The sequence below is a fragment of the Palaemon carinicauda genome, chromosome 11, assembly GCF_036898095.1.
Source record: "Palaemon carinicauda isolate YSFRI2023 chromosome 11, ASM3689809v2, whole genome shotgun sequence".
NCBI lineage: Eukaryota > Metazoa > Arthropoda > Malacostraca > Decapoda > Palaemonidae > Palaemon > Palaemon carinicauda.
Genome location: NC_090735.1, coordinates 9904203 through 9917796, shown reverse-complemented (window position 1 = coordinate 9917796; position 13594 = coordinate 9904203). Strand labels below are relative to the sequence as shown.

General features: G+C 42.1%; 1 protein-coding gene across 1 annotated transcript in view; it reads right to left on the bottom strand.

Annotated features, from left to right (window-relative positions):
* Window positions 1–12529, bottom strand: part of LOC137649965 (uncharacterized) — a 33841-nt gene extending 21312 nt beyond the window's left edge. Inside the window, exon 1 of the mRNA XM_068382946.1 lies at window positions 11802–12529. Coding sequence (XP_068239047.1) covers window positions 11802–12318 — 517 coding nt within the window. The 5' untranslated portion in view covers window positions 12319–12529. The remainder of the gene's footprint in view (window positions 1–11801) is intronic.
* Window positions 12530–13594: the final 1065 nt, after the last annotated feature.

Here is a 13594-nt window from a genome sequence, read left to right as displayed (position 1 = left end):
CTACCTCTCTTGGGAGGTGTGCAGTCTTCGGAAGACTGCGGCGAGTCCGAACTGACCCAGTGGCTACACCTGGGCCGTTGGACTCGCTCGGAAGGGACCTTACGCTTGAGAGGTCGTGAGACCTTGGTCCAACGTTTCTTCCTAGAAACTTCTTCCACAGACGAGGAATGATAGGGCTCATTCGTCTGTTTGTGGATGGGACGATCTCTGACAGATACGTCCGCAACCACTGAGGGTACATCCGTACGCTGATCAAGGCCTGTCGAACCCTTTGGTCCTTCGACATTGCTTCTCCCCTGGGCTTGGGAGCTTGCAAGAGGTCCCGGACTGGGAGGACGACTGGCACGAACAGATGTACCCTCATGCGCAACACTGACACTGACACTTTTCACTTCACTTGCACTCACTACACTTCCCACTGCACTTTGCGCTTTCAACTCTTTGACATCGGCCAAAAGTTGATTCCGGTCATTAGCTAATGACTCCACTCTGTCACCAAGAGCCTGAATGGCACGCATCATGTCCGCCATGGAGGGTTGAGCACTAGTAGCAGGGTCGGGAGTCACCACTACAGGGGAAGGAGTAGGTTGAGGGGCATGGGGAGAGGAAAAATCAAACGAGCGAGAAGAACTCCTCCTGATCCTATCCTTCTCTAGCCTACGTGCATTCTTTAGGAATTCGTTAAAATCGAATTCCGAAAGCCCAGCGCATTCCTCACATCGATCTTCCAATTGACAGGATTTACCCCTACAATTGGAACAAACGGTGTGAGGATCTATGGAGGCCTTCGGAAGACGCCTAGAACAAGCCCTAACGCTACACTGCCTGTACTTAGGGACTTGAGAATGGTCAGACATCTTGAATTCTTGAATTAGCCAAGGGGGAAATCCAAAATCTAGCAAAGTTCATTAACAATTAATCCAAATCTAATCAAAAAGCTTGATAAGCTAATGATAATAGTTCCTGAATAGCGAAAGCTAAAATCTAGAGCGAATACATCACCAAAATCGTGAAAAACAACTCCAGAAACAACAGCGTATCCAAGTAGGTCTTGCCGGTGGCACGACAGAGGAAAAATTGAGTTCTTGTTGACAAGAAGTACCTGAGTACCTACTCGACAGATGGCGCTGTTGTGTACACCCCCACCTGTATAGCGATCGCTGGCGTATCCCGACCTTAGATTTTTCTGTCGGGCAACAGAGTTGACAGCTACATGATCATCGGGTAAGATTAATATTGAAAATTGTGCAACGATGTCCTGGAAAGGTTCAACCTTCTCAATTTGGCATACCAAAGTATCAAAACCTGGGAAAGGACTGCCCCATTGGGGCCAGTAACCTACCTGGTCATGCATCTGCTGCCAGCCTGGTTAATCAGGCTGTTATGCCAACTACCACATACTGTACCTGTGTACCTCACCTAAAAAATTGCTGGTGTTGTCAAGAGACTTATTCTTGCGACAACTTCTTTTTCTTGTTAGAAGGGTCAGAATCAGAAGGGGAGAGTGGAGGAGGAACGATCTCATTTTCATACCAAATTTACTCTCAGGTTCTGCAAGCACAGAAATCAAAGTCTGAGGGACCATTGACGACAAAGAACTACAAGGGGAGAACCATAAGGGTTACTTCGACAGGACTCACAACACTGAAGGTAATCTTCTTCGTATTTATACAGTCCGGCCATTCCTGTTAGATGGTGGCTCTATTGAAGCAGAGGGATGATGGCCACAAAGGTGAATGGCACTAAAGCTATAACAGAGGTGATGGGCAATAGGGCAACACATACAGGTTTTACTGTCCACACAGCATTCTTACGTCCTTCTGGTTTCGGGACTTTCCCTTCCACAAGGGAGGACGCTTTCTTAACAGCCTAATTAGTTGCTTCTTTAGCCTAGGGCATACTATGCAGATCCCCATTGGGGTCACTGGTACTGTTGTCCTTTTCACTGCTGATATCACAGAAGTCCCTGGCACTGGGGACACCGGGTACCAATTAACCTTATCTACTAGCTCCCTCAAAAAGGACGAAGGCCTACCTGCAAGACCTAAGGAAAGACAAGTGTTAATAAGACCAAACTTGTCAGGTGTAGTCTGCAAGGACTAACTTCCAGCACATTTTTTTATGCAGCAATCACCTCTAACTACATCATTCCTGAAAAAACTGCTCTATGTAGATCCAAGCTTTCCCTGCTCCTGAAGCATACTTCCCAAGACCAAACCAGAGGCGTATACTCATAAGCTTCAGCGATGGATGATCTTGATGATGCAAAGTGCCAAACAGTCTCTCCAGCATTTTCATTGCTGAGAATGATGCTGGAGAAGATTTCGCTTTACTGCTCATCAAAGAATACGCCCTCTCTAATGGGAAGCAACGATAAACATTTAGCATTTGGAGATAATTGTGAACAATCATGCTTCCAAAAAATGTGCATTGAGAGTATATCTATCCCCAGTTTAGCTATAAACCGAAGCAGCGTCTACCCTTCCACCCGCATGCGAATTTCTGCTTCATTTTACTATTAACATGAAGTCAAATTCAACCATTCAGACTAAAATGTATGAGAAAATTAAACAGCCTTTGATAGGATGCAACAGTAGATCTGTCCTCATCATGGCCAAAGAAAAAGAAGTCGTTGACATGGGAAGACCTGCCCGCACTCACCACCTTTTGTTAACCCTTTTACCCCCAGGCTATTTGGAAATTTCCAACCCTTAACCCCCAGGGGGTTATTTTTTTCCCAGCACATTTTGCAGTATATTTTTTTTAAATTGCTCTAACAGCCTTAATTTTTGTCATAGAGAGGTCAGGTTGGTCTCATTCTCTTGGAAAATGCCCGAATTTTCTCAACCAAATATAAAAGATATAAAAAAAAAAAATTTTATAGCATTTTTTTGCAAGGACGTACCAGTACGTCCATGGGGGTAAAGGGATGGGTTTTGTGAAACGTACCAGTACATCCTTTGGGGGTAAAAGGGGTTAACTACCTACCGTAGTTGACAATTTCAAAGTACTCCAGCTCCAAAGAATATATTTCCCTGCTTTAAAGGACAAAAGATTTGTATATAGGTAGGAATGTAGAATTCGGATGCCACATGTTCGTTGATTTATATAACTGGTTAGGTGATACAGAATGATCTAAGTGGAATCAAAGACTAATTTTTAAATAAAATTATATGAAAGTTAGGAATACAGTACTATGTAGCTTGTAATATTTGATATCAATAAACTTTTTCGTCATATGTAGACTTCGAATCCCTTAAAGTATCTTTTTAGCTTAAATTTGGAAGGTTGCATAGTTTGACGTACAGTACCTGAAATTTGAAGCTGATTATAAAAAAATAATATTGACTGTTGTGAATGGAACCTTAAACTACAGTATTTTCATACTCCTCTTCAGCTCACCTAAATGTGAACGTACATTTTTCTAATTTGATGCAGTAGAAAAATTCAACAGTAGTACAATCCTAAAGAAATTTTAGTAGGAGAAAAATTACCTAATTTTCTTTTCCTAAATTCAATTATATGACTCCTATTGTGCATAAATTATCTGCAGTGAGAAAATACGTGGCCTACGCAACAGTGGGACTGAATATAGCTGCACAGGTCTACAGATAAATGTTACACTTGTCACTTTAATTTTTCATCCTTCTAATTAACTTTGCCTAAACATTCAAATAACCTTATAATTCCTGAAATATGTTATTTTTATTAGTAAAATAAATTTTTGAATATACTTACCCGATAATCATGTAGCTGTCAACTCCGTTGCCCGACAGAATTCTATGGAGGGATACGCCAGCTATCACAATACTAGAAGGGGGTGTACTTACCAGCGCCACCTGTGGCCAGGTACTCAAGTACTTCTTGTTGACACCTCCTCAATTATTCCTCGGTCCACTGGTTCTCTATGGGGAGGAAGGGAGGGTCGATTAAATCATGATTATCGGGTAAGTATATTCAAAAATTTATTTTACAAATAAAAATAACATTTTTCAATATTAAACTTACCCGATAATCATGTAGCTGATTCACACCCAGGGGGGTGGGTGAAAACCAGTGTACAAGATTAAAGGATAGCTAAGTATCCCGTATTTCATATAATCAGTTATCCACAATAACAATGAAATAATAAGTACCTGGTAAGGAAGTCGACTTGAACCGTTACTCTGCCTTTAATAAGATCGTCTTCCTTACTGAGCGCAGCGTTCCTCTTGGGAGGCTGAATCAACTCAAAGGTGCTAAAGTATACAGGGCTGCAACCCATACTAAAGGACCTCATCACAACCTTTAACCTCGGCGCTTCTCAAGAAAGAATTGACCACCCGCCAAATCAACAAGGATGTGGAAGGCTTCTTAGCCGACCGTACAACCCATAAAAAGTATTCAAGAGAAAGGTTAAAAGGTTATGGGATTATGGGAATGTAGTGGCTGAGCCCTCGCCTACTACTGCATTCGTTGCTACGAATGGTCCCAGGGTGTAGCAGTACTCGTAAAGAGACTGGACATCTTTGAGATAGAATGATGCGAACACTGACTTGCTTCTCCAATAGGTTGCATCCATAACACTCTGCAGAGAATGGCTCTGTTTGAAGGCCACTGAAGTAGCCACAGCTCCCACTTCATGTGTCCTTACCTTCAGCAAAGCAAGGTCTTCTTCCTTCAGATGAGAATGTGTTTCTCTAATCAGAAGCCTGAATAGTAAGAAACTGAGTTCTTAGAACTTGGAAAAGAAGGTTTCTTGATAGCACACTATAAGGCTTCTGATTGTCCTTGTAAAGGTTAAGACCTTTTTAGATAGTACCTAAGAGCTCTAACTGGGCAAAGTACTCTCTTCAGATCATTCCCCACCAAGTTGGACAGGCTTGGGATCTCGAACGACTTAGGCCAAGGACGTGAAGGAAGCTCGTTTAGCAAAAACCGAGCTGCAAGGAACATGTAGCCGTTTCAGATGTGAAAACAATGATCCTGCTGAAGGCGTGGATCTCACTTACTCTTTTAGCTGTTGTCAAGCACACGAGGAAAAGAGTTTTTAATGTGAGGTACTAAAAAGAGGCTGATTGGAGAGGTTCAAATCTTGATGACATAAGGAACCTTAGGACCACGTCTAGATTCCAGCCTGGAGTGGACAACCGACGTTCCTTTGAGGTCTCAAAAGACCTAGGGAGGTCCTGTAGATCTTTGTTGGTGGAAAGATCCAAGCCTCTGTGGCGGAAAACCGCTGCCAACATACTTCTGTAACCCTTGATCGTAGGAGCTGAAAGGGATCTTACTTTCCTTAGATATAACAGGAAGTCAGCAATCTGGGTTACAGTGGTACTGGTTGAGGAAACTGCATTGGTCTTGTACCAGCTACGGAAGACTTCCCCTATAGACTGATAGATTCTGAGAGTGGATGTTCTCCTTGCTTTGGCAATCGCTCTGGCTGCCTCCTTCGAAAAGCCCCTAGCTCTTGAGAGTCTTTCGAAAGTCTGAAGGCAGTCAGACGAAGAGCGTGGAGGATTGGGTGTACCTTCTTTACGTGAGGTAGACTTAGAAGGTTCACTCTTAGAGGAAGAGTCCTGGGAATGTCGACCAGCCATGCAGTACCTCTAAGAACCATTCTCTCGCGGGCCAGAGCGGAGCCAACCAACGTCAGCCGTGTCCCTTTGTGAGAGGAGAACTTCTGAAGTACCCTGTTGACAATCTTGAACGGCGGGAATGCATACAGGTCGAGATGGAACCAATCCAGCAGAAAAGCATCCACGTGAACTGCTGCTGGGTCTGGAATCGGAGAACAATACAACAGGAGTCTCTAGGTTATCGAGGTAGTGAACAGATCTATGGTTGGCTGACCCCACAGGGCCCAAAGTCTGCTGCAAACATTCTTGAGAAGGGTCCACTCTGTGGGGATGACCTGACCCTTCCGTCTGAGGTGATCTGCCATGACATTCATACCGCCCTGAATGAACCTCGTTACCAGTTAGCTTTCGATCTTTAGACCAGATGAGTAGGTCCCTTGCGATCTAGAACAACTTCCACGAAAGAGTCCCTCCCTGCTTGAAGATGTAAGCCAGGGCTGTGGTGTTGTCAGAGTCCACCTCCACCACTTTGTTAAGCTGGAGGGACTTGAAGTTTATCAAGGCCAGAATAACCGCCAACAACTCCTTGCAATTGATGTGAAGTGTCCTTTGCTCCTGATTCCATGTTCCCGAGCATTCTTGTCCGTCCAAAGTCGCACCCCAGCCCGTGTCTGATGCGTCCGAGAGGAGACGGCGGTCGTGTTTCTGAACAGCCAAAGGTAGACTTCCTTGAGAAGAAAGCTGTTCTTACACCACGCGAGAGAAGACCTCCTCTCTTCGGAAACAGGAACTGAGACCGTCTCTAGCGTCATGTCCTTTATCCAGTGAGCAGCTAGATGATACTGAAGGGGGGGGAGGTGGAGTCTCCCTAACACGATGAACAGGGCCAGCGATGAAAGTGTCCCTGTTAGACTCATCCACTACCTGACTGAGCATCGGTTCCTTCTCAGCATGCTCTGGATGCATTCTAGGGCTTGGAAGATCCTTGGGGCCGACGGAAAAGTCCGAAAAGCTCGACTCTGAAGATCCATACCCAAGGAGACAATGGTCTGGGATGGGACGAGCTGAGACTCCTCAAAATTGACCAGGAGGCCCAGTTCCTTGGTCAGATCCATAGTCCATTTGAAAATCTCCAGACAGCGACGACTTGTGGGAGCTCTTAAAAGCCAGTCGTCTGACGGAGCCGGACACAAGATCATGGTACTGCTGCACAGTCTGTGAACTGTCAATCATGGGCAAGCGAGGAAGTACAGTGACAACCCGAATCTGTCTAGACTGTCTGGGTCGTACAGACAAACTCCTTATCGGGTTGCTGAGGTTGCCGCACTGCGTCACAACAAGTCACTTCTGTTGGTTGTTGAACGTCTTCCCCGTGACACATTGACTCCGTAAACAAAAAATCCTCTAACAAGGACTAAGCTTGGACTGCATGTCTTGTAACACAGCTCAAGGTCTATGGGAGCAGGTGTGGTAACAGACGGGATTAGCGACTGAAGTGGAACCATTACCTTCCCTGGAAGCATGTTATGCTTAAATAAAAGTCCATAGGAGGCTATGCAGCTAAAGGCTCCCTCCAAATGACAGAGTCCTCAAGGGAATATCAGAAGGAGGGAGAAAAGAACTTTCTCATCTACAGGGACCATATCCTAGAAAAGCTAAGTTCTCTCAGTGAGGGTTCACTGGTGCAAAAGCAGCAGACTAGAAGGCAACGTTATGAAACTGCTTGACAGTCTAGTGAGTTGGCAACAACCAAAGATGTGTGACTGAGAAGCATGCGGTAAGGTATGCAGAGCATGTTGTATGCAGAGTATGCTGTATGCAGAGCATGCTGTATGTAGAGCATGTTGTATGCAGAGCATGCTGAATGCAGAGCATGCTGTATGCAGAGCATGTTGTATGCAGAGCATGCTGAATGCAGAGCATGCTGTATGCAGAGCATGTTGTATGCAGAGCATGCTGTATGCAGAGCATGCTGTATGTAGAGCATGTTGTATGCAGAGCATGCTGAATGCAGAGCATGCTGTATGCAGAGCATGTAGTATGCAGAGCATGCTGTAAGCAGAGCATGTAAGGTAAGCAGAGCGTGTGCATGGCGTTTAACATTTCTCAGAAATTCCATGACCAGTGCTAGAGTGCTTTATGCATGCTTGCATGGGGTTTTAATATCAACATAATATATACCTTACATTCATAACTCAAGATTCATATTTTTGCCATATTTTGCGATATTGTTAAAAATATATTGCCAGGAATACAAATATATTTTTATAAGTAATACAAATAACCTCCATTATCATAAGGTTTGAAAATGGAGGTAAGGTATGCTGAACAGCAGAGTCAGAACGAGCTGGAACAACAATAGTTGTGGTTTCCTCTTCAAGACTCTGTTGAGGGAACACCTGAGGCTCAGTCTGCAAAGGCTGATCAAAGGAAGTAGCAGAAGGTAGGCGCATGGGTGGAGGAGGCTGACTCCTGGCATGAGTGGTTGAACCCAATGGTTGCGCTTGCTGAGCGGTTGGCGGAAGCGGAGTAGCAAGTTCCTGTTCCTGTGGTGTGAGCGGAGCGCGATGAGGTTGAGGCTGCGCAGAACAAGGTAAATGTCTCGCAAGCTGAGGCTCCTGAGGCGCAAGGCCAAGGTGTAGTGGTGCTTGCCTTGTGGAGGGTTGAGCTCGCTGCAGCGAGAGCTGAGGAGACTGACTCATGAACGGGAGAGGTTGTTGTACCTCAACCGAGAGTTGCACCACTGGTGGAGCAGCAAGTGGAGGCGGAGGAAGAGAGGTATAATCCTCCTGATCCCATTGTAAAGGTTGCCTTAAGGAAGGCGGAGGCTGAACACCACTGGGAACAGCAAACTCAGAACGTGGCTCAACATCGTACGCCTGGCAGGTGGTACTGCGATCAGGCGGAGCGAGCGCAGGCGGAGGGAGTGTAGGCGGAGGCGGAGGCGCAACACTCTCAGCCCGACACTCACGCATCAAGTCCGAAAGCTGTGCTTGCATGGACTGTAGTAGAGTCCACTTGGGGTCGGCAGAAACTACAGTAGGCTGAGGTAAAGCCTTAACAGTCGAGCTCTGTTGTGGCAGAACCTTACTCCTCTTAGGCGGAGTGCATTCAACTGATGACTGAGGAGAGTCAGAGCTAACCCAATGACTGCATCCGGGTTGTTGAACTCTAACTTCGTACGTCTGGCATAGGTCTGGACTTTACGTTTAAGAGGTCTTGAGACCTGAGACCAGCGTTTTCTCCCCTAAATTTCTTCTGCAGACGAGCAAAATAAGGGCTCAATCGTCTGCGGGTGGGAGTGACGGTCTCGGTAAGACACGCCCACAACCACCGAGGATACTTCTGTGCGCCGATCAAGGCCTGCTGAACCCTTCTGCCCTTCGACATTGCTTCTCCCCTGGGCTTGGGAGCTTGCAAGAGGTCCCGGACTGGGAGGACGACTGGCGCGCACAGAAGTACCCTCACGCACAACACTGACACACTTTGCGCTAATCACTTATCACTTTGATTTTCTGTTTGCACTTATTTCACTGAACTCGAAACTTTAAGTGGTTTGTACCTGAAACACGCAATTCTATCCTTTCTCAAAAGTTAGTAATTGCGAAAACAGAATTACAATGTAACAGAAAAATCTAATGAAAGATAAATAATTCAGTGGCTGGAAAGAGACTAAACACTAGATCACTCTAGAAACGTTTACCTTCTTCCCCTAAAGAGACTAGGGAGAAGAGCAAAAACGATAACAACGTTACTCGCTTGAATGAAACGTTTATCCTCCTCTTTCTCCCTCCGTCTCTATCTCTCTCTCTCTCTCTCTCTCTCTTGACTTAGAACCTGAGAGAAGAGCCCAATCATATATATCGTTAAAACATATTATTGTTAAAGGAAAAAACTGAAATATTTCCCAAAATGAAAAGTTCCTTTATTAGGATTAAAACCATTAAGTTAAGAAAGAATGAACAAAACGCTAGACACGGTTACTCTTACTGCAACGTGAAACCGTGAAAATTCTTTCTCTATCGTAACGATAGAGCGCAAGTTGAACGTTCTGAACGTCAACAACTGCAGAGACAAAACAAAACGTTAGTTCAACTTTGAAAACAGTACGAGACTATCAAAGAAATTCTTTCAAAGACATTAAAATAGCATAATATGTTAACAGGTAAAACCAAAATGACGGGCTCAATGTTAATTAACTTCGGTACCAAGAAAAGACCGCCTACTATTAGGAAGGTCGAATATAAACAAATATAAAAATTAATTTTAATAAGTTTATAATAAAAGGAAGTTAATCGAAGAGGCCTATAAGAGGCGGAGAGATATAAAATAAATCTATAACTTTTGTTAAGCAAAATTAAGAAAGAGAGTCTATACTCTCTTAGACACCAACACTTCCGTCTAAGGGAAGGGTCGGCCATTTAAAGGTGAAAGAGAGTTCATACTCTCTTCGTCACCATAATTAATCAAATTAATTCCAAAAGCTAACTAAGCTAAAATAGAAGTTTCCAGTAAAGCGACAGCCGAAATCAAAGAGAAATACTTCACCAAAGTCGTGAAAATACTCCAAGAACATAAGCGTATCCCAGAACGTCTTGCCGGAAGCACGACAGAGGAATAATTGAGGAGGTGTCAACAAGAAGTACTTGAGTACCTGGCCACAGGTGGCGCTGGTAAGTACACCCCCTTCTAGTATTGTGATAGCTGGCGTATCCCTCCATAGAATTCTGTCGGGCAACGGAGTTGACAGCTACATGATTATCGGGTAAGTTTAATATTGAAAAATATAGAATACACATTGGATCTTATCTTCACAGTATTTTCCCTCTTAATTTGTTTAGTACACCAAAAAGTCAAATGACATTTAATAAAATTACAAGCTGATTACAGATTAAACTTTTTATACTTTATTACAAAATAAAAAGGGCAATGGAATTCTCAATGACACTGAGGCATTATTTCTAAAATATTCACCAATTTCACCAGGTTCCCATCAGTGACAGTGCCAGGTACTATTATCTTTAATTTAGCAAAACCATAATCTCCGATAATCTAGTTCGTTGCGACAGGTGTAACTTTTGTATTGGTGAATGTAATTCATTGGGATAGGCGTAAACTTTTTTATTACTTGTCAAATACATTTTCTTTATAAGCAAAATGTTGTTTATTTAGGTATTAAATATAAAAAGCATCAGCTAGATTTAAGAATTACGGCATATTATGATTTAATGTTACATTACCAGGGGTGAAACCAGTTGGGAAGCAAACACAGGGTTGAGACAGTCTTAGGGTAAGCTAATGATAAGGCAGTCTACAGGCAGGGTCACCTCCCCAGTAGGTAAGGGTACGGCACCTAAGTTAGGTTAGTTGGGGAACCTAAGGTTAGGTGGAGAACCTTAGGTTAGGTAGTGTTCTTGTGTTTCTTTCCCTTTTTAAATGTGATTTCTCAATCATAACTTTTGAAATTTTACAACCTGGCTGTCCCAACCAACTACAAAGGATCCTTACAATAGCATAGGGTGCTTTAATCTTCTCAGGATTTACTCAAAGTAACCATCAGGGATTGTTAGATACAGATATATAATTATTAAGCTTAAAGCTACTTAACAATACTAATACTACTGACAGGGTTTGACTGAATAGCGTAAAGGAACGTAAATGAAATAGATAGCGTAAAAGGATATAAATAGCGTAAAGGAATGTAAAGGGATATAAAATTAGGTTACTACTAGTCAATACTCATCAGAAACGGATTGATAGTAAACCTTCAATGGACTTTGGCGATTTCCAGTGTGGGTGATAATGTGACTTGATAATATCGAAGGTTATTGGGCCTTGATCTTGGCTACAGTTCTGATAATTTTGCTCCGTTGGGGCTCGCTGCGCTCGCAGAATCAACATTACATCACTGTTCCTCTGTTCTGGCAAGCTGTACACGAATGACCTGTGCTCGCAAGCCTGGGGGATATTTATTACTTTCACATAAGCAACAATAGCTATATAGGTACTGCCTGGAAAACTTCTTAATAAGAAAACTACATATATATACCAACTTTACGTTCCTTTATGCTATTCAGAAAAACCGTTACAAATACACTTTAGCTTGAACATCGATAAAATCCACGCGGTAGGAACTGGCCGCTGATATACAAAGGCTCCCCTAGCTAATATATAAACGACAGTAGACTAAAGCCTCCTGGGAATTAAATAATAGGAAATTAAGATTTTGTACTCGTCACCTACCAGTATCACTGGATTCATTCGAAACTCTAGCTTTGGGCGTGGTGTTCACTACGGGCCCCGAGGTGGGGTCATCTACAACTTCAGAGTCCAAATCTTTGGATTCTTGAACAACAGACTTAGAATTCACGACTGACTTATCATCATCGGAGGCATTACTAGAACTGGAAGAGGGCGAATTATCAACGGCAGATACTCGCTCCTCAGACGCCAGTCGTTTCACCAGCTTTGGATTTACAATTGTTGAGGAACTCCTCCTTTCACGAACTAAATCGACAAGACTGGGTCCGGCATCCAGCTTAGGGTCAGATATATACAAGCGGGTGTGGGGTTTTACAGCTTCATTCTCACCAGAGGCTTCACAACTCACAAACAAACACACATGTAACAAGGCTATATAAAATATCATAACGGTATTGGTGGAGGGGTTCTTCTTGAACGCCTTCTTCTTAATGCCAAGATCTAATATACAATGGCTGGATGAGGACGTGGACTTCATTGGACAGTCATCACAGAACATCTTTTTTCTTTTCCTTAAAACTACACTTTTGGGCTTCGCTGCAATTAATGGCTAGCCGGTGTCACTAGTCTCTGGGTAATTAATGTCACGATGAATCATCTGCTTCATTGATAATCACTTTGTAGCAACATTATTATGCTTATAACGTAATTTCGTTCGGTATCATTATTCTTCCATCTTCTGCTGTCACGTCAACCTCAACGTAACATTTTCCTAGTTGCAAAATTCAGCGTTACAAAATTTTATAATGTTTCTATATTTCATTGAATTATTATCAGTATATTGAAAGTTTTTAGTCGTATTAGCTATTTTTCTTGCATATTTATGATTTAATAAAGTTATTTTTAATGAATTTGTCATCTAAATAAGTTTCAGTTGACATAATATTTTTGAATTATCATCGGTATATTGAATGTTTTTAGTCATATTAGCTATTTTTTTTACATATTTATGATTTATTTAAGTTATTTTTGATATTTTTAATGAATTTATCATCTAAATAAGTTCCATTTGACATAATATTTTTGAGAGGCCGTACTTTCCTCTATTCGTGAGGTGGAGCGTAATAAATCTAAAATAGCAGCTGTCAACAACAGCAGAAAGACCACAACAGTGCCAAAGTTTTGCTATTATGACAAACGTCACTTATATTATAGAATCTTTTAATTACGCCTGATAAAACCAAAGTTAATATTAAAACAAAATAATATGATTGAATATCTCATCATAATTCAGTGTCCAAGAATTTATATATGAAATCGAATATTACTTATTCTAAAATAGTTATCAAAACAATTAGTCATAACAATAATCATAGATTTACTATATAAAAAAAATAGTTGAAGTTAAGGATTAGATAAGGCAAAATACAAAAATCTAGCTTTCGAATATTCGCAGTGTTGCTGTAATTGAAGTTTTGCAATCAAAATGAGAACACCAGTTATAAATAGGGCATAGAGATTTAGTAACGCCCATGACGTCATTTAGCTGAGATGGGCGTTGCCACTCATATAGTAAAAACACTTCTTTAAAAATGATATATAAACTTCAGTAATATGTCAACAGTAAGGTTGCACCTCGGTACAATTACAAAGTGATATTCCCAACCAAAGAGATCATTAAATAGAGTTAAAGAGACAAACATGTTCTTTCTAACCGTTGGAAAACCCTTCTGTTCATCACTAATACTAAATAATCTTTTGATTTGACAATGACTGCTTTCCACTTACAACATTTACATATATATATATATATATATATATATATATATATATAT